The sequence below is a fragment of the Poecilia mexicana genome, unplaced genomic scaffold (assembly GCF_051168715.1).
Source record: "Poecilia mexicana isolate PSO_F unplaced genomic scaffold, ASM5116871v1 scaffold_22, whole genome shotgun sequence".
NCBI lineage: Eukaryota > Metazoa > Chordata > Actinopteri > Cyprinodontiformes > Poeciliidae > Poecilia > Poecilia mexicana.
The window spans coordinates 18,009,953-18,036,507 of record NW_028263391.1 but is presented as its reverse complement, the minus strand read 5'-3'; the positions used below and the strand labels follow the sequence as shown (position 1 = coordinate 18,036,507).

The 26,555-nt window shown below is 39.3% G+C and overlaps 1 protein-coding gene across 3 annotated transcripts; it reads left to right on the top strand.

Annotated features, from left to right (window-relative positions):
• The first annotated feature begins 594 nt into the window (after positions 1–594).
• ift43 (intraflagellar transport 43 homolog (Chlamydomonas)) lies at positions 595–16,079 on the top strand. 3 transcript variants are annotated; one of them, XM_088002666.1, is made up of 10 exons: positions 595–722; positions 1,797–1,895; positions 4,800–4,870; positions 7,608–7,643; positions 8,320–8,366; positions 12,723–12,795; positions 14,828–14,903; positions 15,030–15,092; positions 15,349–15,478; positions 15,819–16,079. In XM_088002666.1, the coding sequence occupies exons 1-9, from the start codon at positions 666–668 to the stop codon at positions 15,454–15,456; spliced, it is 630 nt and encodes a 209-aa protein (XP_087858792.1). In that variant the 5' UTR covers positions 595–665; the 3' UTR covers positions 15,457–15,478; positions 15,819–16,079. The 3 variants fall into 3 exon arrangements, 2 of the variants coding, with proteins under 2 accessions (XP_087858792.1, XP_014852078.1); XR_015761963.1 differs by having other exon boundaries at positions 598–722; positions 15,349–15,709; XM_014996592.2 differs by having other exon boundaries at positions 598–722; positions 15,349–16,079.
• Positions 16,080–26,555: the final 10,476 nt, after the last annotated feature.

The following is a 26,555-nucleotide window of genomic DNA, read 5'->3' as shown; positions in this document are numbered from 1 at the left end:
AACAACATCTAAACCTTGTTCGGACAATGAGTTCTCGGAATATATTGAAAAATATATTTTCAGATCTGTTTCCGAGTCTCTGGGTCTTCTAAGACATATAGGGATTTAAAATGATTAGAAACCTGGTTTCACTACAAAAGAAAATTAAGTCGAAAGCGTTGATTTGTTAAGGAAGTTTGTGTTTTTGTTTTCAAGGATATTTTAACATGATAAAGAACGAATTTTATTTTTGGTGTATGCTTCTGCTAGGTTAATATCAGAACATGTGTAACTTAATATATTAAAGTTATTTATTGGAAAACAGTGGCAACATCCAGGGTGTGTTTTAGATTGGTGCAGGAAAAGGGAACACGCTGCATAGTGCTACCATTTACTTGATCTATACACCAAAAACGTGGGCGACGCTGACATCTGGCGGACAGACTGAGAAACTGCATGTCTAATTTGAGACGGGGAAGAAAAACAACGTTTTTTTATTTTAACTATTAGCAGAAGTCATGAAGTGTTTGTCTAAATAAATTCTCACACAAGAAACAAAGTAAAAAAAATATAATTACTCGTGTTAATTTCCTACATCTGGCTGAACGAGATTAGCGTTACGATGGTGACCGTTGCTACGTAACGCCTATGCTTGCGGAAGAAGCGAAAACAGAAGAGCTGTAGCTATGAGGAGAGAGATGGATGACAACTTTCAGCTCGAAGATGGTGGAGTGACAAAGAATGTAAGCGTACTGTTCGGATCTTAAGCAGCTCTTAAGATAAAACTAGCACAAGTTCTCTACTTTTTTAGCGCTGTTCGAAGATATGACATTTTTTAAGGTTTCAGTGAGGGGTTACGGCTAGCGTTTTAGCTAGCCCTATGGTGTTTTTCAGTAGAACAGATAGCTAGCTTCGTTTGAAGACAGCTTAGCTTCCAACTGTTTTGAACAAAGACTTCAGACAAGTTTGTTATACATCGTCCCACTACCGTTAGCCATTCCTGCTTTTTCTTAACGCTGTAGCTTGGCTTTTCCGTGTATTCTCGTCTCCATATGCCTTTAAGTGGTTTGAAGGTGGTTAATATTTTAGCTAATTAAAAACTGACCTCTGAAAAAATATCCGCAGTAAATGCATTGTCAACTTAATTTTTTTACTTAAACAGGAAGTGGGAACCGGAGCACAAAAATCCATGCATAAAAAAGATATACCTGTTCAGGTACAATCTGCCAGAAGAGGGATCTAATCCAGAACATAGTTCGTAATTTAATGGCTGCTTCTATCATTGTTTTAGGATCTTACTATTTTGGCAAGCTTCTATGAATTCTCGAGAGTTTTCACTTGATCAACTCATTTAATCAGACTTTTTAGTCATGTTCCCTAACTTTTTGTATATTTTAGATCTTAATTGATATCACAGACCAGATAAAAACCCAAAACTCTAGAATGTTTTGACATTTTAAAGATGAATTTCTATGGAACTGTTCTAAATTGTTCTATTTCTCACATACTTTGACTGCCTTTCACATAGCAAACACATCAGAATCTTCCATTTGTAAAGTCTTTTTTCCTCTCTTCATTATTTGTGTCATGTTCATCTAATTTTTTTTTAACATCAACACTTGTTTTCTAGGGTTTTACATCAGCTTTTCAAAATTGTTTGCGTTCATTTTATGGTTCTGTGCAAGTTCTGTGTTTTGTACTGCATTAAGCTATTGGTTTATTATGTTATTGCCTAAATATAATGCTTAATATTTTCAACTGGCTTTGAAATAGATTAAACATCCTACATTTAAAAAGATATAACTTACATTTCCCAGACTGCCAAATCTGGCCGAAGAGCTCGTTTACCAGCTGATCAGTCATTTGAAGATTCTCGGCCGGCAAGGAAATCATCCACCTCTGCTTCAATAGGAGATGTGAGTGATCTTTAGATATCTACATGAATGTTAATATTTCTCTTTAAATTACAAGTTCATAATTTGCACTTTGATTTTGTCACATGCATGAATTGCAGGATGATGATGAAGAGGTGGGTGGTGTTAATTTGCATGGCTTCTGCTGCAGATGGTCCAACTAGTTAACTTTTTTCTTCACTTGTTTGCTTCATCTTTGTTTACCTTCTACCTGCAACATAGGTGCTGCTTCTTAGATAACGACACATGCAGTCAGTAAACTGCAGGAGTTTTTATGCCGTGCATATTTATGCATTTTATGAGATACAGTTTGCTTAATATTTTATTTCTTCCAACAAGTTTTAAATCATAAAATGAAGTAAGTAAGTACCTTTATAAAGCCACATTTTATGCACTTACATCTCCAGGTTCTTTTCTAGATATATCACTCTCAGCTTTATACATCTACTGAGTATTTCACCGATTCCTCTTAGCAAAATCCATAACGATTAAGGTAATTCTACTGCTAGAAGATGAACCTAAACCTCAGTCTCACCATGCTACACACTGGCTCTGGTGTCCTCATTGTGATCTTTAGTGTTAATTTTCTGCTATACATAGGAATTTGGAATTTGGACATAGGCTAAAAAGTTTAGTTCTGGTTTCATCTGGTAAAACACCTCTTCCATATAATGGCTAAATTGACTACCTGGTTCTAATAAGTTCCTCTAGTAACTAGCTTTCCTCTAACTGCTCCAGAAGGGCTAGTCTGAATTGTATTCAGAGGTGTCAGAATAAAGAGGACTGCATAAAACAAAGGATATGAAATATGGCTCTTGAAAGATGATTAAAAATCCCCTCTGCTATCACTGGCATTTTTGGAATGAGCCACACATCTCCTGCTCTGGCAAACTGCAAACCCGCCAACATTCCCTAAGTGAAAAAAAACCCACAGCAATGTTCTTGCTTTAGGCTAGTCTCCCAAATTAGGCCAACTTCCCTAATGTATGAGCCGATACTCTCGCGCCCTCTATGACCTGCTGTGCACATACATCAAATTTTTCTGTACGGTTGTAGCTTTTCTTTCTTTTTTTTTCCTTGCAGGGTTTGTTTATCAACCCTGTCCTCTGATTGGTTACATTCCTGGCATCACTTGCAGCAACGAATCGGATGCTTTTTTTGTGCTTTGAAGGTTTGTGCACCACAAGCTCCTTGACCCAGAGACCTCCAGAGAATCCTAAATTAGAAGCCCCAAAGGCTGAGGTAATTGTCCTCACAGGCCTCAGCGCTTCACTACAACTGTGAGGTTCATATTTGGTCTTGAGGAATTGAAGTCACAGATTTGTTTTGTTTCTCAGGACACTTATAGCCTCTTCATTTTTGTTGAGCGAAAATGCCAGAAGAATTTATCCCTCGCAAGGAAATGTGATCTTATTATGTAGTCCCTCGTGAAAATGACTCATTGCATCAAAATAACAAACAACAAAGGGATTTCTCATCACTTGGAAGACATTCTGCAGGCTAGAATGCCTTTTAATAATATCTGTTCCTTTTAAAGAGACAGTTACTAATTACACAAAGTTAAGGGAGCTCGTTTAGCCTCGGCTCCCTGGTTTAATGGTAATATACAGTAGAATAGAGTGGGTTCCCCCTCCCTCTGCCCTGGTTAATGGCGACATTCAGATTTATAAATGGCTTTGCAAAAGGAACCAGCTTTAAATGATTATTTCCTCTTCCATCATAAAAGAAGCAAATTTGCCAAAAACACTTTGTCCTCTGCAGACCCAATATAGCAATGAGAAATGTGATTTCTTCTAACTCATTTTTCTGGTGCCCACCCATGTATGCTTTAAAGGAATTCACTCATTCACGACTTGTTCTCAGGGTCTAAATTTAACGATCATGATGTGTTCGCGGTTTATTACTCAAACAAACAAAGAGAGCTGCTTTTTCCCCCCCCTGTCTGAGTCCATTTTTGGGCTAGATGTAGTTCCCATACTGTGCTTCATATGTACAATACAGCATGACAACAACTTAACTTATAGAGGCGAATCTTTCCTGCAAACACTGATGTGTTCTTATATGAGTAGGAGGTTTTTTTTAAGCATTTCAGAGGATGATAAGAAAGTAACTTTGGTTGAAATGGTCGGTGCCACGATATTTACATTTCTTTACGTTTATCACTTTATAAGCCACACACTTCGTTGTGTTTTATTAAGATTTTATGTACTAAACTAACACGATATGGTGCATATTTGTGAAGTGCTAAAAGGTTGTTTTTTTTTTACAAGCAAAAATCTATCTGAAAAGTGTGGCATGCATGTGTTTCAGCCTTTCTGAGCTACAAGTCTTCAACATTCTCAGCTAAATAATGTAAAACCCAGGTCGTTTTTTGGTTTAACATACTCTTCCTGTTTTCAGATGATGGGTTGCTCTGTGCTTCAAACCTCGAGGTGTTGTTTTATAACCTAAACCTGCTTTAAACTTTTCCACATTTTCCTAATCTGTCTGCTAAGATTTTATGTGGCTGTTTGTCTACTAATTTTCTCTAGCAAATCTCTGTGACCTTCACAGAACAGCTGGATGTAAACTACAGGTAAATTACACACATTTGGAATTTGTTCTGAAGGGACCTGGTCGCAGATTCAAAGGGCTAATGTCACCTTTCTTAATTTGTTTTTTTTCCAAGACCTTGAAAACCATTTTCTAAGGTGTGGAAAAGTTTAAGAGGTTTAAGGTTTTTTGGACAGCACTGTACAACTTTATAAACTCACATGTGGTTCTGTGTGTCTCTAATTGTTTTTTTTTTTGTTTTTTTTACAAAGCTTAAGCACATAACGTTGCTTCTTTAAACTCGTACCGACACGTATTGCTGTGTAAATAGAAATCCATTAAATCTTTTTGGCTATTGGTGTTTTCTTTCTGCAGGGCCCCCCTTCTAAACCGGCGCGGCGGCAGGGTGGCTGGGCAGAGGAAAGCTCTGGATCTGGTTCTGCCAAGTATGTATCGTCACCCTTTCCCCCCGCTCTGCAGTGGCAACGCTGAAGCGGAGCCCGCACGCTTGTGTTATGTGTTATTAATGAACTCTCATGCTGCTGAATGAGCTTATTTATCAGTGTATATTTGGCTCTCAGGCTGTGAATCAACAAGGTTAGAGGGAGCCTGTCTGAGCGGGCAACTCTCCATTCGTCTTCATCTGTGAGCAAGGCGGTAATTGACATGGTTAATGCATCAGCCACAGGAGGGCACTGTTAGTCAGCTAGCCACTTCATCACAGGGGTTCAAGCCACTTCATCACCCCTTCCCACTGTACTCTGCTCTTTACACAGAGAGCACAACATAGAGAATTCATAAAAATGTTTGAAACAGATGGTTGGTGTTTGCTGGAAGGTTTGATCTGCAACTGTTAACGCTGCTCATAAGTGAACGGTCTGTCCTTTCACCTGCTACTGCGCTCCTTTGCTTTAGTCTCAGTGGAGATTAAAGAACGCGGGGTTGAAGTGAGCAGGCAGTCACTTTTGTTTATTTGCATAGTTTACTGCATCATTAGTGCAAGTAGGAAAAAAAAAAGGCAAGCTCAATAGGTCTTTCCTTTCACACGTCGAAGGTCAGCGTATACAGCTCCACTTTTGCGTAACCCCTCTTGATTCTTGGTCTCAAAGTGATTCAAATACAGGAGGTGTAAAAGGGGCTTGCATGTGCATTGATCCTTTCTGAAACAAAGTAAGTAATGGTCCCCCCTGGAACCGGCAAGGACTTTTCCTTTCAATGTCACCCCTCATGCTCAATCACCACTGCCCTCCTCCCACTAATCCCAGCGCAGAAATCCCGGGATTTGTCGATCTATCACTTCTAATTGACACTAAATGATCTGTCAGTTTATTGATGAACCTTTGAAACCAGGTTGTCACAATATATTTTATCCCTAACAACTTTTTCCAGACAGTTTTACCATGTCTATCGCTTTGCCTTACATGAGTCTTAATCAAGCGGCCTGTAATGTGTCTTAAGTGTCGCCACCCTCCTGCCCCCCCTCCAGACAGGACACAGTCCAAGGGCAGCCAGGTATCAGCTCATCTCCGCTTTGCCTGGTTGGACTTTTGTCCGTTTATTGTTGTTGGCGTTTTGTCAGTCCGTGTCCAAAAGATGGAAAAGGCAGGAGTGAATAAAATCACAAGGCTGTATTGATCATCAGGTTTCTAATCCTTTACTTTATCGTTGAGATTTTTTTTTTTTTTGTCTAATTATTCTGTTTATCTAAAATAAAATAAAAAAATCACATTTTTAAAAATATTTTTTGTCTATTTGAAATAAGGTAAATCTCTTTAAAATCCTGAGACACTAGAAGAGATTTTCTTAAGGTGATAAATCAAAATGTGGACTAGAGCTAATGCACACGTTTCTTAATTAAAAACTACTTTCTTCTGTTGTTCCAAATGCTTATACTGGCATTGTGATTGCCAGAGATGTCAGAGAAGATAAAAAGGAAATCAAATGATCAGCAAGCGGCAGCACCCACCCAGGAAAACTGACAAAATGAAAAAGAGAGGTTTTTTTTTTAACCTCTTAAAAATTCCAAAAACAAGATTTTATAGCTTCATATGAGGCTGCAGTGATTACTGGTTGTCTTATAGAAAAGTGTATGTTAGAAATAGTGGCAAAATTGAGTTTTGTTTCAAATTGAGCTGATTGTCAAAACTATAACATGTTCTGTTTGCGAATTAATTTTCCCACTGGGGACAATAAAATTAAGATGAAATTCATGTAATTTAATCTAATTAAATTAATTACATTTAATCAATTAAATTTGTACATTAGTTTATTCTTCACCTGTTCCATTGTTTTAATTTTTATTTATTTATTTTCTTGTTTTGTAAAATGGCATCGTTTTGGTGAAGAATCTCCGGGATGATTTTATGCTGTGACAAAATTCCAGTCAACCTTTCCTGCAAACACTTGAAGATTTCTGTTCTTGAAATTGACTTTTTGTACTTTTCTTTAGTTAAATAAAATAATTCTTCCTATGTTATTAGTAAAAATTAGGAAGCTATTATGTTCTTTTTTGTGAATCAGTTAAGTCCCAAACTTAAATTATGAGGATCTTTAAAACAATTTCAAGCAGTCTTATATGTCCTTAAATGAAACTTGCAGAAACCCTCAATTATATTTTTAGTTTAAAGAAAAGTTACATGACGTACAAAATTACAGTCTTAAAGACTTAGAAAGCAGTGGAAGCAAATTTAGAGAAGACTTCATCTGGTCACAATATTACATGCAGATAAAGAGAATTCATTTTGAATTCAATTAAATTTGTCAATGTGATGCCGGTTCACAACTTCACAAGTCTTTTCAAGACAAATAGATCCAATTCATGTCCAGAAATATTTGATCGAATCATCCCTATAAAGAACAAATGATAAAGGGTTGAATTTATGTAACGCTTTCCTGGTTAGACTGAGTGATGACTCGAACTCTTTACACTGGAGCCTTATTCGCCCGGTATTACTCACAAGAACACACACATACAATGAAACACAGATTTCAACTTTACCCAGGGAACATCAGCGTTTGACACGAGGAAGCCGTTCTACACACTGAACCACAATCACCTCAGTCACATAAGCAGGTTCCACTTCAGTTACATACTTTCATCTTCTTCCAAGTATGTCTCAAATACCCACAGATTAAAGTTCTTGTTCTGTGTGAATAAAAACCGTGCTCTCTGGTCATTCACAGGTCTTCAAGGAGACGAGCTGCTGAGGACCTGGAGGAGTAAGTTAACTCAGACTCTTGAAGTTCCTTATTAAATTTGATGGTTGTTTTAGTAAAGTGTATTGTTGTGAAAAACGTTGACGTTAAATACTTTTGCGTATCTTCCATATCATGGTGCACATTCTGAATGTTGCAAGTAATGCTCGTTCTCCAAAAAAAAACAAAAAAACAATCTCTCTAAGTGATTATAAAAGCAGGATGATGGATGTGCTGTAACATTTATTGCTGTCTTCCTGTAGTTCCAGTTTCACAACCATTCTGTGTCTTAGAATAGAGTGGAGTTCACAGCCATCCGTCTTTTACTCATCATCCCAGCTGGTGCTTGGTGCCTTGTTGGCTGCAGTGAAACAAAACTTCATGTGAAACTGATGGTGTTTCCCTGAAGAATATCTCTTACGGTGTGGCTTTGTCACTCTTGTCCCAGCAATGCTTACTTGGACATTGCTTCCAGATGTTTTTTTTTTTTGTTTTTTTTAGTTTCTTCAAGAATTTGTTGTGTTGAATGTACAGAAATCAAGAACTGATGTGCTCCACCTACAGTGGAGAAAGAGCAAAAAAACAGTCACATCAACAATACTAAGAACCAACTTGCTGTCCCCCTGTGATGTTCTCACCATCAGGCTTGGTTTTGAGCGTATTAAATAATTAATGTTCATCTTACTTCCTGATTCCACAGCCATCGCCTGCGACCACAAACCCCCCAGGGATCAGATGATGGAGGAGGTAAGAGCACCCTTGCCGTCCGCATTCTTTGCGTCTCCTCACTGGCAAAGAGGAGCGCTCCAGTGTCTCTCCTGCACATTTGTCCTCTGAAAGTAGAGCAGATAAGCAGCAAGTCAGATCATCACTTTTCTCTGACGTTCCTGCCATATTTCTTCCTGGCTGCTGCTGGAACTCGTATAGTAAGAGTCTGTTTTGAGTGAACAAATATAACAAGTTTTCAGTTCACGCTGGTCAGAGTAATTAATAGCCATAACCTTTGACAGATATTAAACTCTCTTTTAAGCCATTGTAATTAGAAGTCTTGTTGAGCTGTCTAAATAATAGTATTATTGCAACAGCAACAACCAGAGCCAGCCTGAAGTATAAATGAAGTTTGTGACTGCTTAGCATCCCTGTTAATTGTTTTAGACATATAAAGAAAAATATTTGCAGCTTAAATTAGGTTCTGTTAATAGAACTCCCTATGGTAGGGTGGGGATTTTTCCTGACGGATGCTTATTTCTGATTTCCCAGAAACTTCATCTGCTCATTTGGTTTTTGATTAATTCTGATTTCCGAATTGTAAAAGGACTTTAACACATACAAGAAAATTTGTGCTACAGTTTGTTTGATTGAAGCAGTTTTGAATCCAACTAGAGCCTGAGGAAGAACATGTTAGCCCTGTTTATGCATCAAAGCTTGTCTCTGTAACATTTTTATAAATTCTTAATAAAAAGCATTCACATATTATCAAGAAAGTTATGTGAATTTTCACCAGAGCTGCACCAATCAAGCTGCTCAAAAGCTGGACTGAGACTACGCAACCACAGTTGAACACAAACACACATCCACACAGAGTACCAGACCCTTGCAGCTGAATACAAATGTTTTGGTATCACTTTTTGTCTGTGACCTTTGTGCTCTCTACAAACAAGTTAAGACTGAGAGGGCAACATTTTGAAGAAAGGCTGCAAAAGATCATTCTGTTTTTGCTGTGCAAAGCAGCTTTACATGTAAGGTCAACTAGCCTCAGTAAAAACAGGTTAGCATGCACTGCTCACTTCATAAACTGATAAAGAAGTATGTGTGTGTAATCCAAATATTTATTCCTACAAATTACTTTTATTTCATCTTAATTTTCACAAATTAACATTTTCTGTACATTTTTAGATATTAAAATTATAAATTTATTGCATGTGCATATAAAATATATACTCAATACAGTTGAAAATGGGGGATTTTCAACTGTATTGAGTTAATTCAAATATTTTGTTACAGTTTTATTTATGATAATAAAAATCAACCAGTCTGTATTTGTCAACTACTTAGATGTTTTCGAAATATTTTTCTTCAAAACATGTATAACACAGTATTATGCAGATGTTAAAAACAGGCAAACAGACACACTTCAAATTATCAAAAAGAAACAACACAAGTCAATATAACAACATATAAATAGTATAAATGTAAATTGTTCTGTTTTGTTACACAGCATTTTATTTTCTGGTGCTCATTAAAAAGTATAAAGGTTGATTAAATTATCTAAATGCATTTCAGAATAATCCAGCCATTAGAATCTAAGTGCTTTCTAATGCTGTACCTCTAATATTGTCAATACAGGTTCAAATGGCCAGTTGAACGTTGAATATAAAGGTTTGTTTCTCTTGCAGTTAAAGCCGCTGGAAAGATTATTACTGTGTGGAGGGAGACCTCTTAATACAAAGCTGGAGGCAGGGGCCTTGGAAATTACAGTGCTGAGGGTTACTGAGATAGCCCCTGCAATCTTGATTATGTCCCACACCCTTATCCCTTATGTCCACTGGCTACAAGCGCAGAGAGAGACCCACAGAGAGAAGGCTTGGCCAGTCAACTGCTCCCAGCTGCCCCCACCGCTTCCAGCTGGTCACTTAAAATAGCTCCAGTATCGCAAACACACTCTTCTGTTTCGTGTCTCGCTCTCACTCTCTGATGTGTTGAATTTTGCTCTATGACGCTTTCAAAAGGAGCTGTGCCTTGGCGATCATGTGACGGGACCCCTGTGTCGGCTACTGGGTTAGACGTCCTCCTGTCTAAAGCCGCTGACTGGCATGCATGAGCTGCAGCTGCACCTATTATCCGCTTTTTGATATTTACATGCTTCAGCGAGGAGACAGCATGCGGCTGACTAATAAGGCAGACAAAAGCCACCCTGACTCACGTCCAGCTGAGCGCAGTAAGGTGTAGTTATCCTCCTGTTGGAGTTGGTAGAAAACACCGGCTGCTTGACCTCCCGTCATACGTTGAATTTAAAACCAATTTAAAACAGTTGTTTCCCCTTTTTTTCCTCTCAATAACAGACTTTGCATATAGACAGCATATGCCTCTATTATTCACACTGAACTCTTCATGGCGTGTGTTAATGGTGCATTACCAGTGGAAGTCTGAAAGGGAGCGTGTGCACAGATCTACACCCACGAAGCTGTTTGCAGAGCCGGACGACGAAGCTTTTTGATGTCATTGCACTAAGACCATTAAATTTGATTGGGAGTCCAGGGGGGACGGATTCTGCTGAACGCTGTGCTTTGTAAATGAGAGGACAAAGTGTCACCGGGCCTCATGAATATGAAATAGCCGTGCCTGCATTTATTTGGATATCAGAAACACAGATGAATCTTGTCAGCGGCTAAACGAGTGTGGCATTTTTAATTTGGTTTAATTAAAAAAAAAGAAGAGGAAGTAAGTTATCAGCTGAAGGAGGGGGCCTTGATTTCCAGTAAAACTTGAATTAGTTGTTGTCAGAATTCCTCATTCACCTGGGAATTTTGCTGGGAATGAAACATTTTCCTTTTACTCCACCAAAGATCAATGATTTTTCTTTTTTTTTCTAGCCAAGTTTGTTTTCAGGGGTTATTTTGAAGAAATGGTGACATAGATGCCAAGATATTTCCTCACATCAGATTCAGACTTCCATCTCCTCACCTCTATTTAGCTCCTGTATCGACTTTCCCCTCAGGATACAGCACTGTGGTTAGAGATTACTGACAAGCCTCTTCATGCAGTCCAGCTCTGTTTCTCTTTTCTGGCACTTGGTTCTTCTCTTTCTTGCATCCAGATGTCTATTTTTTCCCAAATCCCTGTAAATACACCACTATATATGTGCTAGATAGTTTCACTGGGTTTGGAAAATTTGGGTTCATCTGATTTGGATGAAGGGACATGTTTGCATTTTTATGGTCTTTAGTGGTCTTGTCCACATGCTTCTTCTATCTGAGGGTTCCAGTTATCTGAGGCACCTGCCCAATGAAACATATTTTGTTTTACCACAGTAAAACTCCCAATCAAAACATTATGACTAAGAGTGCACTGATTGGTTTGGCTTGATCGGTGATCTGCCAGAAAACTACAAAGCCTTCAGGTGTCTGCTAGATTAATATTAAGATGTATCTTATTTTACATCGTCATTCTAAGTTCAAGCATCAAAGACAACAATAGGACGGCTTTGGTTGAAGGAAATTCACGTTTTGAAATGTTCAGAAGTAAATCAGACAGAAAATCTGTAAAGAGAACAGTGGGTAAGAGACGTTGACACAGTCAACAGAGAGGTGAACTTCTGCAAATTACCAAAAAAAACTGAATCCTGAATCGATCAAAAGATGCTTCAGCAAAGAGTCACTATAAGGGTCTTCCTGCTTAAAGTTCGGCACTGACAGTTTTTCTCTTTATTTGTCACAATCAAATTCCTATATTTCTTCCCATTCTCTCTCCATTCTTTATCTGTGATTATTTTGGTGCCTTCACTTGTCAGTTGGAGCAAAGCTGGGGAAGTTTGCCCTGTCCTTCTTGGGAGTGAAGCCATCCTCTGTCCTGTTGCGTTCAGCCAATTAAAGCGGGATCCCACTGTTCGACCAGCGGGCTGGCGGCTCCTGGCACTGCGGCCCCTGCCAGGCCTCGCTGTGACTTCCGACCCCACACAGATGGGCCCACAAGCAAATACTTCTGCACATGGCTGGACGCGGCCCCAGTCAGAGTGGCAGAGTGGACATGGAGGTCGGCCCGCCGGCCACCGCAGGTCCTGGGGGTGGGCGGCGCTGACAGGGCCCAAATGCTAAGGTAGCGGGGGGTGCTTTGTGGGGAGCCCCTGCCCAGCGCCCCTAATCACAGCGGGATGAGCTGCCGTCTTGCCTTTTGAATATTCATGGCCGCATGGCGATGACAGGGCAGCTCTTACGAGGGTGCAGGCGGCAAAAAAGATGCAAGAAATCTCACAAACACACACCTCTGACAGGCATACACAGGGGAAATGCTGTCTTTAGATCACTACTTTTATTTTTGCTGGTTAATCACAGACTTGTTATTTTATTTTTTTGAAAGTTAGCACCTCTCTGTTTGTGCTTTCAGATATTCCAGTGATACCAGACCTAGAGGAGGTGCAGGAAGAAGATCTGACAATGCAGGTTGCTTCTCCACCAAGGTGCAAAAGTTATTTTAATCTTTAACGTCAGATGCATCATTTTTAATACAAGTACTGATGAGAGGTACCTCTTTAATACAAGTAGTAATTTCCAGTACAGGGTAAATATGTTGGGACTATACAGTATTTATCTCTATCCAGGGTCCAAACCTGGCCACCAGATGTTGCTAAATATATTTTACATATTCTCTGTAAAATGAACCGAAGATGATTTGTAACATAGTTTTTTTAATGGTGTTTTCAGCCCTAAACAGTCTGTATGTTTGAAAAAAATTCAAATCAATAGTATTACATTATATAAAAGGCAAAGTTCTGACTTTCAGAGAAATAAAGGTATTTTTTAAATTGGTATATATATATATGAGCGATAAACTTTATGTTTGATTTTCTTGATTACAGTTTTAGTTTTTTTCCCATTGAGCTCAGAGTTACTAACACATGAGCACACTCATTCAGACATACAAATGAAAAATTTTCCAGCTTCCTTTTTAAACCTCGAGACCCCAGGTTCTTGATTTTGGTGCAGTGAAGGTGTCACTGTTTGTTACGAGGTTTAAATGTGTCTGTACTAATCAACACAGATATTTTAACTTGATCTAAGTTTGTCCAGGTGTATAAAAATCAAACCAAAATAAAGCATCCCTTTGCACACTGCTGAATCTGTTATGATAAAAAAAAATTGTTGAGGAAACCAAATAATTTTCTAAAAACAGTGAGACTTTGAACGGTCAGATGACTTTTTTTTGCAACCTACTTCCTCTGGAAAAGCGAGTCAATCTCTGACTATGAGCAGGACACTGGATCTGGTCTCTTTGAAGTTACCTGTCCTCTGTTCACCTTATTGCGGCGGGCCGACTTTTACGTTGCTGAAATAAGGGAATAATAGTTTGATGAGATTTATGCATCCCTGTTCTCTCCACCCAGACTCTGATTTAAAGGGTAGAGAGAGAGACACATCGACATGTGTCGACTATGTAGCAGGGCTGTGACAGTGGTGGAGGTTATTAGGCTGGGGCTTGCACTCTGTGCAAGATAATATCCACATTGAACTCATTGCAGGGGCAATGTAGCGTGTAATGTGCAGTAAGTAGGACTGGCATGCACTGCTAGGCCCCGGCCACTTTGAGAGCCCCCCTACTTAATTCCAACCCGCAGATAAGCAGCTGGGTTTCAATTTGAGGCGTTTAACACTTGGCAAGTGTCTCCTGCTCTCTGTGGTCACTGCTTGAAGATGTGGAGTCTGATTGTCCACAAACTTTAAACTTATCTAAAGACACTTTTCAGACTTCTGAGTGTGACATAAAAACCTTAAAGGTGACCTTTTGTGCTTCCTTGAAAAGGTTAGGATACATCAAAGGGCTATACAAAACATGTTCCTTACACCTTTTTTGCACAAAAATCATTCTTAGATGATGCGATTTTAGTCTGGTCAGTTTTGCCTATCTTGAGCTTCTTTCAGAATGAGCTGATTTAGGGCCTTTTATAATTTTAAATCTAAATAAACTACTGCTGACCAGGCTCCCCTGGTCAGCCTGGTCAGCTGTAGTTGAGCAGGCTGACGTGAAAATGGCTACATAAAGATACAATTATACAACTTTGAAAAGCACTAATATATCCTCCTGCACAACCAGCAAGAATGCAGCAAGGTGTTTCTTAATGATAAGTCAACAACAAACACTTTTCCAGCAGCCATTGTACAGTGCATACAGTGGTAAAACCAGCTGGCCAAATATACTACAGCTCTGCTGGAGTTGCTAAGTAATGGTGTCGTTCCCGTCTAGTGTGACTTAACAATGGGGAGGTTTTTGAAACGGCTCATTTTCCAGACACCACATTTTGCCAAAAAATTGCTGAGTGTTTTTTTTTTTTTTTTTTTTAGGCACTTGGGATGTTTTTAGTAGTTGAGATCCTATTGCAAGTACAAAAATGTGCAAAATACAAATTTTGCATCATAAGTCCCCTTTAAAATCTGTCTTTGCTATTTTTGCATAAAGTATGTTAAAAATTTTATTTTCCTCTGTGGCTTTCTCAGGATTCAGGTGACTCGAGTGATGACCTACCGTGATCTGGACAATGATCTGAAACATTTCTCTACGTTCCAAACCTTAGTAAGTCAAGGACGTTTATTTTTATGTATCTTTACCCCGTTTACCCTTCTCTTCAAGGTGGTCTTCTCAGTGTTGTATCACCCCAGTTGTGCAAGCTAAGGGGGTTTTACTGCAATCTCTCTTCAGGATGGAGAGATCGACTTGAAGTTGCTCTCCAAGGTTTTAGCACCAGAGCAAGAGTTCAAAGAGGTGAGTGAGATTTTAGTAAATATAGCCTGTGAGCTCCCCCTGAAGGCCTGTCCAGCTGTTTGTAGAGCACCTGGGGAGGTTGCCACTCTTGTCTCCCAGGTAATCAAGATTTATGATGTGTACATTAATACCCTGCGCTCTCCTTTCCCCTTTCTCCATACTTTGCTCCCCCCCATTCCCTCTGCTCTCTTTCTTGGCTTGTCCGGCTCTCTGAAACTTCTTCCCCCCTCTGTTCTCGTCGACTTTCGCTCGGCAGGAGTATGTGATCTGGAACTGGGATCATCTGTTTGCAGAGGTGTCCTCAGAGCTCAGGATGGAACAGGATCAAGGAGAGAGTCAGGAGTCGGAAGACGAGGGACAGTGACTTCATTTATCTCTAGTTTTTAGTAAGAATTTATTTTCATAACTTTATGTGCAGTATCTCTTGATGTCTCAGAACTTTTTCAAAAGTTCTCTGTTTCTGTGGCCAATTTCTGTCATTTGATCTGTTGAGTCTCTTGTTTTTATATTTATTTTGAGTTGAACAGCCCAAAGGCCATCATTTGAAAGAAGTGGTTTCAGATAAAAATGTCCTCTCTGTACTGGCAGCATTATCAGGATCTACATACAAGTCCAAGGTTGATAATCAGCTAAGCTGAAATCCAGTTGATTGTGTTCAAATTAACATTCCTCATTAAAGCCTACAACCTTATTGTTATTGACTCTGCCATTGACTTTATCTTGCAGCTCTTCGATAGGAGCAACCCCTTCTTCACTATTATCTCAAATGCATGGAGCAGAGTTCCTATTGACACCTGGCGGATTAGCATACATTATACTTTTACTGAATTAAAAGGCATGGATGGAAGTCTGAATCAAGCCGGCTGCAACTTTATAAAGTGATGAGAAAATTAGTCTTTTTTCATGACGTGTGGACTAAAAATAAAAATCATGTTTTGTTGCTTTTCATTGTAAGCTTACGGTTGCTAATAAAAATAAGAAACCCTATTTCTTTCTTTTTTCCTTTTTGTATTGAGAAAAATAAAACACATACAAACCTCATCGTTAACTTAGACCAGTTAGACCCAGCGATGAGCAAGTCCTTCAGAAACAAAGTAAAAACAGAAGGAAGAATCTCAAGAAGTTAAAGCGATTTTATAAAACCAACACAACAGTTTGATCAAAAGAATATGTGGAATGATGCATACCTCAACAAGCTGTGCTAAATCAGCATTCAGTTTTGCCTTTGGTTCATGTGTGTGAATATAGATGCTGGCCTCCAAAGTGCAGCCAGGTCTATTAGGGAAACAGCTGTAACATTTACAGATTGTGATTAGGTTTATTTCTGAGGCAGAGATCCGTCTCTTGACATTCGGCGAGGCTCAGGAAAGTCCTCAAGGACACGCAGTGTACGCATCTAACAGCTCAATCTCTGCCCATCACAAACAGATCCAGATTTTTTTTCATTTGGTGGGCCTTGAATCAACTTCATCAACTCTGATACCTGAGGATGAAGCTATCACGCGGGACATTTGTGCTCTCAGAATGCTTCTGTGGGTCCCGGTATCTGGACTCAGTGCTTCTATGCTTCTCTGTCAGACAAATGCATCGTTTTTCCTTTTTCTTTTTTTCTTTTTTTTTTTTTTTTTGTATAAACCGCCTCCACAATTGGCGTGTTTTGCCAGACTTAATGAATTCTGCCCATATGCCCAGAGCAGCTGCTATGTTGCCCCTTCCTCCTGCCCCCGCTGAGCTGCGAAGTGCCCATCCATGTAGAGACAACCTCTAGCTGTCTCTCTGGAGAAGGCTAAGCCTACCACTCCTCTCCTGGCAGCCAGCCGGTGCCGTCTGAGATGGACTGCGGACGGGCCGAGGACTCAGATTAGGGCCCGGCGATCATGGGTTGCGGCCCTCTTCAAATGACTGGGCCAGGCGTCGGTGGATCAGAGAGAGGATTAGAGCGAGAAAGAGATCCAGAGACGCTGTTTGCCATGTGCCTGCATCCAGATTTCTCAAAGTGACCTCTCTGCTGCCTCATCCTGCTGCTATCCTCTCCTCCTTTATTCTCCGCATGTCTCTCAGTGTCTACAGTACATCCTGATGCTGCAGCGAGGCAGAAAATGACCTCTCACTGTCGGCGTGCAGTGGATTCAATCACATCAGCAACAACATAAGCATTTCTAGTGAGGAGGACCGTTGTGTCCCGAGGAAGCTTTGTGGTCGTGGTGGAAGGTGCCTTTTTAAAATGGAGGTGTGGTGACTCTGACATAAGCAGAGTCGGATTTTATTCAGTTCTGCATGTATCGAGAGATATTAAATGAGCCTTAGTCGGGTTTACATTGCAAAACCGCAAGTATTTTTGGTCTAATTTCTAGTGCAAATATGTTCTTGAAATAAAACAAAACTAACTTACATGTGACTTTTCAGTAAGATAAAGCAACTTGTTTTAAGTAAATTCCTTAATATTGAAAAAATAACTGATGATGCCACTGGCAAATTATTTCACTTATAACAAGACATTTTGCCATGTTATTAGTGGAATTAGTATTTTTTATATTAATTTTAAGAATTATTGACTTAAAACAAGCTCCTATGTCTTGTAAAAATTGCTTGTAAGTTAGCTTTATCTTTTTTTTTAAGTGTATTAGGATTTTTGTTCCAGAAACTAGAAACTAGACCAAAAAGGACTTGTGTTTTTGTATTTTTTAAAATGAAATTAAGCACAAAGTGTCTTGCAAATGTTTTCACACCCTTTGAGCTCTTTCACGTTTTTTAGGTTTTGTGTTTTAATATTAAATCAGATCCAGTGTGTAATTTAATCTCAGTACAAATCAATTTATTCTATTAATGCTTCAGAGGTTTGTTGGGGAACACCAGTGAATAAAAAGAGAATGTTGTGGAGAAGGCTAAAATAGGTTTAGGTTATAAAATGTCTACAGCCCTGTTCCGTCCATCATCTGGAAACCAAAAGCATTTTCCATTTTACTCCAACTTTGTTCTCTACACGCAAATTGGAACGGCCTAGTCAAAGTTCATACTTGCAAGGGACTGTTTCTTCATGCCATTTCTGTATTCGTTTATGCAATTTAACTCTAAAACTTTCAGATCCGTACAAAATCCTATTGCTTGGTGGCAAAGAAAACTGACTTAGGCAAGTAATGGAATGTTAATAAAAGTATAGTGAAGAATTCATTTGTGTAATTTTTTTTCCTGCTCCTGTGACAGGCATTTCCTAAAGTATTTGGAAATTTTGTTCTAATTGGAAGCGTAGAGTACATATAATATGCCTCCAACTCTACTTAATATGTTGTGGTGTTGACAGAGGTTTATAAATCTTATCTATTCTCAATATCTCCCTTCCATATGGCCCAAAAGCAATATGCCGCGGTGTAATTAAAGAAAATGGGGAGATGTGAAGATAGCTGGGGCCCTCTCAGATACAGAGTGAGGGGTGAGGACAGACACGCTAAACCTCAGGGAATATTTGGCCCTGTTCATTTCAGCAGGGGCCACGCGCTTGCCACGGGTTCGCTATCAGTGACCTGGCCCCGAACCAGCCCACGAGAAGATGAAACACGGCTGAAAAAAATCAACAAAGAAAAAAAAAAAAAAAGGCAGACGATGAGGCCAGAACAAAACCATATTACACTCATTAGGTTAAAACACAAACATTTGCAAGGTCAATTTGAATTCTGATGCTGGACCGAATCCATGCAAATGCAACCATATTTAAATAGAACCTCTTTGAAACAAACCTCAAAAAGCTGCTGCAGCATTGATTTGCAGCAAAAAGTTCAAGTTTAAAGGAGAAGTCCTCGACACACAACTGAGGGAGTCAGATCAATATCATTTTTTGATCAAAAGGGGATTTGCCTTTGAAACGCCTAGATTAAACAGATGTTTTATTTCTCATTAGTTATACTGCACCTTTAACACCCCACAGGGGGTTTTATGGCGGAGAAGGGGGAATTAACTCCACAAAAAAGACAATAAAAGTGTTTTTTTTCTCCCCCCTGAAAGCCTAAAGTTTGGCTCACTGAAGAGCAATCTCAGTTATTTTTCCTCTTCTCTTCTTTAGTTAATATTCTACCGCTCCAATTCCATTTTTTTTTTACAGATTACCCCAGGTGGGCTTTGACATGAAATGGCTAAAACGATGGCAGCTTAGAAGGCCCCTGGGCGGTTTACGGCTGACATTTTGTCAAAGAACCTAAAGAGTAAAAGCCATAGTAACAAAGCATTGCACCTTTGTTACATTATTTCTCAACTATGGAAAAAAGACAGTCACATGTATTTGAGTCAGTGCTGAAGCCACGATTATTTACTTTGGAAGACAGTTCAAGGCTAATACATTACCTGAACATAGACACAAATATAAAAAAAAATGAACTGAAATACAAAAATATTACAGATAAGAAATAAAATAAGAAGGTTAATTACTGCAAAGGCAGATTATTAGTAGGACCAAGATATTTTTGACCGAACAGATTTGTTCACTTTCTAGTGCGACTGAAAGAAGCTCTACATTTACCAAAGGTGTTCTAAAATAGATTCAATTAATCTGTATTACTTGTTAAAGCTCACTCAGGACTCAAAATTTAAACGGTTGCACAGTCCTTACCTGTTCTGACTTTACAAAACAAGATGCGCATCAAAAGGGCATCAGAGTCATAAGATATAGCAAAAATAAGACCATACTTGCAAATTGGAATAAGCCAGGACAATAATTTTTGTGATTTCAAAAAAGTAAATATGCTCCAGTTTTACCTTCCTATATGTTTAACACTGTAATATATATAATTTAATCACTTGCATCTTCCAGAGATGTTTTATTAATAGATTTTGGTAATGTCTAAGAACTTTTGTGGCCGTAGCTCCCTCATGGCTTTTATACCTCACATGTACTCCATTATTGCAAAATGGGGGCAACTGCTACTCAAATATGCCTGCAGCAATATTGTAATATTACCTGTTACATGTATGCAGGCGCTCTGTCTACACTAATGAAGATTCTCACTTCAGCCTGTCAGATGCATAAAATTGGAAATGAAACTGACCTCATAACCTATTTTCTGGATACTATAGCTTATCTTCCCACCAATCCTTAAATTGGAAAAAACAAATAAAAATGCTATGAGATAGTGACACAGCAGTGTAAGTTATTTATACCAATCTGATGCAGGAAAACACAGTGAATTCCACACTTTTGATCCCAAACAATATATGTGCGCTGCGACAACTTGGAGAGCATTTGAAGCATCAGAAACTTCAGCGACATGACAGGACTTGTTGATCCACAAAAGGTGCTTACTTTCCTGCATAACCCCCACTTTTCAATACACCTGGCTGCATACATGGTAGAATAGTAACAGTGAGATCTGAATCGATAAGTATTACTTTCCTTTTTTCCTTCGTATGTTTTTAATGTAGCGTTGTGTTGGAAGGTGAGGGGGTTTGAACATGAAATACAACCAAGCTCTACATTTGTCATGTATTTTATTATTTCCCTTCTTCACCTCTCTGTCTTGTAGGCAAGGTCCTTCATTTTTCACATGACTGGTTTTCTTATCATTGTGGGCGCTCTCTTCTGGCCTATGAGTGACTTAAAGGCAATAAAACACACAACATTCTGTAAAACATGGGTGCCTCTCTACTCCAGAGGCTTTGCAGTGCCTCTGTGGGAAATTATGATAATAATTCAGAGGCGGTTGGGGTAACCAGGTCCCTGTGGGGGCTGGGTGGGTGGGGGTGCATCTGAAAGTGTCCACAAAGGTCTTCTGTCCAGGGACAGGTCAAGGTGGCCTGTTGGGCTTTAGCGAAACCTCGATCATAAACTCTTTCCATCACGCAGGATGCTGCTTGCAGCCAGGTACACACCAGAACCTCTTTGTCTTGTAGCTGCTGGCGATAAAATAGTGGCTGATGGGAAAGTGGTTGTGTTGCCCCCCCTGGCAGTGGCGGGGTCAGCTGAGAAGCTTATCATGGCCAGCAGAGGAAAACGCCTGAGTCAACACAACTCAGTAGTTTGTCCTCAGAGGGTCAAGTCTGCTGTGAACTTGGTACTTTGTAATTTTGTTCCTTGAGAAGGGAAGGCAGAAGGCGGTGGAAGAAGCATTTTATTACCCCCTCTTATTGTTGAACTGTGTCTGCTTGTAATTTTTTTTGGTGTCTCTGGGCGTGTTGTGGGATGGAGGGAGGGGTGCTGGATGCAGTCCCTCAACACCTCTGCAGTGTGTGAATGAGAAGGAGTCAGGACAGGAAGAGAGTGCGGGCTCCACCGCCGAGGTGCTGACAGAGGGGATACAGGGGCTGAGGCTGCACCTGTTCCGGCCCAGTACGCTCCCAGCAGGGCCTCGTCGGGGTCTCAGCCTTCTGCTGGCATCTGTGATGGGAGCCCGGGCCAGGCCCACCTCCAGTGTTTGCTCCACCTCTTCTTAGTTTGTAGATGAGAGACAGGAGCTGCTGGAGGCTCCATCTGCTGAGGGCTCAACACGGTCTCGATGGCCCGCCTGGGGAAAGGGGTTGCTGGGCATCGCCGACTCTGCCGCGGGGGTCTCACAGTGGTAGAGTACAGCACATCAAACGTCACATGCCAGCTGGCCAGGCATTCTCGCCTGTAAACACGGACTAATGACCACCCAACACAAATGCCAAACTCTTATCTCTTGTTAGAGCAGAGGAGAAGGAGACAGTATAGGTGAAAAAGCTTACTTCGAGCAGCCTGCAGTTCTCAGATTATCGTTGGGCTTTTCTGAAATGACTCAAATTATGGCTGAAGGTTCACTGCAAACAAACTATACTTCCCAGATTGCTGTCTTGAGGATCTGCTCAGCACTTGAATGGCTTAATACTCACTTGGTGACATGATCATGTAGAGTTGGTCCAGGAGAGCATTAATCAGAGAAGCAGCAGGAGGTCCTTGGTGTCTCTGGAGAAGCTGCAGAGTCCCAGAGCTCAGGTGGGGGAATTGTCAACAGGCAAGATAATTATTCGTTATGCACTATGAATCTGACCTCTCTGGAACAGTAGTAAGTAACAGACAGACACAGTGGAGCTAAATACAAATGCATGCCACACTTTACAGATATGTTTTGAAAGCAAACTTTAAAAACAGCATGTGTCCTTCACTTTCACCTGACACTTTTTTGCTACTTTGTGTTGATTCAACACATAAAATCCCATTGAAACACATCACAGTTTGCAGCTATGAACAAATGTGAACAGGTTGAAGGGGTGTGAATACTTTTGCAAGGCACTGTCCTCCCATTGGGGACACCCGAAACCTTTTACTGACATGCAACCACTTCAGTTTTTTAGGCAGGTTTGTTATCTCTGGATTGAATGACTTTATGTTTCAATGATCTTTGGTCCATGACATGGGAGTGTCTCACTCATTTGCTAAAAAAAGCCCTAATTTCATTGTTTACTTTTTTACATCCTTCGGTTTGATAAATTATTTTTTTATTCCTTTTAGGCTGTTTCTGCCCTTATGTGTCCAACACACACGAACATTTACTGAAAATATTTATGCAGAATATAAGTATGTCACATTGAGTTTTGTTAACCAGTTATTTAGGGAGGTCCCTCTGCTGCACTGGGCCAGTGGCAGTCTGGGCCCCAATGGTCCTCTGGGCTGACTTTGCTTCATCTACAAACTTGCAATAAATATGTGGCCATCATTTATTTTAATTCACTCCTTTCTTGCTCAGATGGAATGGATTCTTAACCTTGTAGGACAAGGACACCCGCATGCTGCCTGCCTAGCCTTAGCTGCTAAATTATTCTTCATTCTTCAGGGGGAATGGGGAGGAAAAAAAAAGGAGTATGGCGTTGCTCAAACTGTCAGCTCCAATGAAAAGCATGCCTGAAAACGTTGTCACTGAACCCCTGGAAGAGGAAAAGAAGGGGAGTGGGCAGTGAAAGACAGAGTGGAGGAACTAGAGGGGATAGAAAAAAATGGCGGCGGTGACGGGGGGAGTCAGTAGCCTCCAGAGTGATTTATTTGCCAAATCAGGACACAATGAGTCGATTATGAGTCCTCTAATAAGAGAGAGTGTTTGGGGACCCACTAATTGGGCATGATTGAGTTGCAGTCTGGGAGCCGGGCGAAAAGGGAACCTGGTCGGCGGCTGTCATGCAATCATCAGCTAATCAGAGCTTTGAAATTAAAACTCCGTGTTTAGGGTAGAGGACAGGATAATAGCAGGGACCTGCCTGAATAGACTGTCGCAGAGTGTGTGCATGTTTCAGAGTGTTTACATGTGTGTCTCTGTGAGTAAAAGTGTGTGCGCACACAGAAGGTGGGAAGGTTGATGTGTGTTTGGGGCCTTTACAGTCTGACTGTGGTCTATGATGGCCTTGATGAGGAGCTGTAATCAGCAGCGCTCTTGTGCTAATGCTCACATGGATTTGTGTGTGTGCTGAACTTTGTAATGCTGAGTTTCAGACTTATGTACCACATGCATTTTTATTTTCCTTCAAGGAACAGCCACATGTGTCAGACTAGTTTATTTACATACCATACAGCTGTCTTAGATTATAAACTTCTACATAAGGCATTCAAATCCCTGTTAAAAGGGAGGTGTTCCTTTTCACCATCACCACATGCATGTTCAAGATCATGGATTGCTGAAAAACACCTCCTTAATGCATACCTTCATAATAATAATAAAAAAAAATCTTACGTTATTATAACCAGGATTAATTGGAAGGCATGTTGTTGAATTTGAGTCTATGAAAACTATAAAATTGATGTGGCTGGATTTGGGTATGAATTGGACCCATTTGGGCTGTAACATGCTGTGAATAACATTCAGTGTAAATTAGCATTATACAATTAAACAGTAATTCAATTAAATATATTACAATATTATTATATACATTATTGTAATAGTAGTAGAAGTAGTAGTAGTAGTAATAATAATAATAATAATAATAATAATAATAATAATAATAATAATAATAATAATAATAATAATAATAATAATAATAATAATAATAAATCTCAGAGTGCTAATGGGTATTTTAGGTCGTTAAGATATACAATTGTTCTGATCAAACTTGCAGGACATGAACAGCATTACCTGTTGTGTTCAAGTGTGCTCACTAGGGGGCAGTGTTTAGCCGCAGTGCGTCGAGCTCACAAAGCGCGCGCTAATTGATGTCAGGTGCTTCCGCTGTCACTGTGCCGGTGGAAGTAAACACATGCAAATCAGAAAAAAGGAATTATAATACATTCATCTGGTTTTAGAGGTGAGATTAAATGCAACTCTGATTAAAGGGTTGGACATTTAAGGTTAAAACTGTTTAATTTGTTGTATTTATTTATTTTTTCTTTTTTTCTTTTAAACGTTATTAAAACATTAACTAGTAGCACCAAAACTAGACTGCTAAAAAGAGAGAAAAAACATTTATATGACAGTGCTATCTTTAGTTTCACAATTAGTGAAGTTCAACTTCAGTAAATGTGATGTTTCAAAATTAATATGATCTTTAAATTATGCATGAAAGACATGTTATGTGAACATCTTATATTTGTTATATTGGCAATTCAATCAGTGTTTTGCTGTTGTTGTTTTTATTATGTTTATCATTTCTAAGGACACAAACTACAGATCACTAAATACTCAGACTGAAACTGACAAAATTTAAATGTACATCTTTTTATTTAATTTAGAAGTGTGAATTATATGGTAGATACATTAAAATGAAATATAAATGTCTTGTTCTGACTGCATTTGATGTTATTTGTACTCTCTTCTTATCTAACAATAGTCTATGCAGAGCCATTTATTGCAACAGAGTACAGACCCATTCAGTAAATTTAAATATTTTTGAAAAGTCCATTTATTTTAGGAAGTACATGATTAAGTGAAACACATTATATAAATTAATTACACACTGATGGAAATGTGAAAACTTTTATTTCTGTTATCTGATAATCTTCATATAACAATTAGTGCAAACACAACATTTGAAATATAAATATAACGTCAGATTAATAAAAAAAAACTATTTATAAAAACAGAAATGTGGACTTAGTGAAAAGTATGTTTAACACTTGCTTAAAGGTTGTTATTTTTAAAACGTACTTTGATCTGACAAATGACTAATCAGTATTCTAATTTACTGAACATGACTGTATCTGGTTGTTAAATGCCAATCCCTAATAGCTGGACTCTATAAAACAGCCCCTTTAGTTTTTTTTCTGTCTTTGCTACTTTGATCTACAAATCTTTCAACAAACAAATCAGTAAACAATATTTTTTAATCCTCCCAAGGCCTTGTCTAATTGTAAAAGCACCTTACGTCTGAGGAGGGCCTCACTATGAAAACCTGAAGTGGGTTTAGGCATAAATGGGATTAATTCCCGAAGAATGTCCTTTGCTCTTCCTCCCATAATTTCATTTGCCGGGTCCACAGGATGAATAGCCAAGCAGGCAGCGATGTGGAACTGCAGGCCAGGCCTTGCAGGGCCTGTGCTGCCACGCTGCAGCCTTCAGGTTATGTTTCCTTGATAATGTCACAGCTGCAGGAACGACGCCGCCCACCATACAGGACACAGGAAATCCAATTATCCGCCTTCTAATGTGTGGGAATTTTTTTTTACGTTCTCATTTCTTAGACTTTTGGATTCCGTTGCGCCTCAGGGTAAAACCTACCTGAGAGAAATACCTGGAACTGTTATTTATTAATTAATTTATTTACCAGGAAAAAAAATACTCAGCAGCTCTCAGAATGAAATCAATAAGTCTGTCAACTTTTACTGAAAGCCTCAATTACATGGTAAGATTGAAAATGAATATCTTTATTAGGAAATAAGCATTTTTTTTTTTTGGCGGATTGCTTATTTTGCCCTATATATCAGGTTCACTTTCTGTACAACCAGATTTTGTCCAGGAGTAGGAGAGGTTGAACACGTGTGCTGGTTGTACACCTCAACCCCCTTTTTTGTATTTGATTTAATTAAAAGGAAGAAGGAGCATCAATTTTGTGGAGCAGAGATGACAGTACACAAATTGAAAGTAAGCATCTCTGTGGACCACGGAGGGGGCTGGTACATCATTAACATGGGAGACAATTCTGCGCACAATGTAACAAGATTAGAAACATTATTATCATCCGTGGACATAAATGCAGCTGCAGGAAGATGGAAACAATTCAAAGAAGATGAGAGGAGCTTTAAAATGTGGAAGCAGAACAGGATTCTTAAAATATGTGTCGCTTTTCACAATAGGAGATATTTTCTCGTGTGCTGCCCCACAAAGCATGACGATTACGCATCAAAGAGGTGATTATACTGTAAATCTAATTCAATCTTGAGTTTTGAGCTGATCCCCAGGAATGTGAATGGCCCGTTCGAGGAGCTTTATTAATGAGCGGTACAGACAGATGAGGCCCCCTCATGCCAAGCAGGTTTCCTCAATTGGATTAGCAAAACTGAGATTGGGATGGATAGCTGTCAATGTGCCAAGTACCCATTAG

Coding starts and splice junctions, on each gene's coding strand:
- ift43 (XM_088002666.1), top strand. CDS start 666: ATGAGGAGAGAGATGGATGACAACTTTCAGCTCGAAGATGGTGGAGTG. Junction 1,896..4,799: donor CCTCTGCTTCAATAGGAGAT/GTGAGTGATCTT, acceptor TTCTTTCTGCAG/GGCCCCCCTTCTAAACCGGC. Junction 4,871..7,607: donor TCTGGATCTGGTTCTGCCAA/GTATGTATCGTC, acceptor GGTCATTCACAG/GTCTTCAAGGAGACGAGCTG.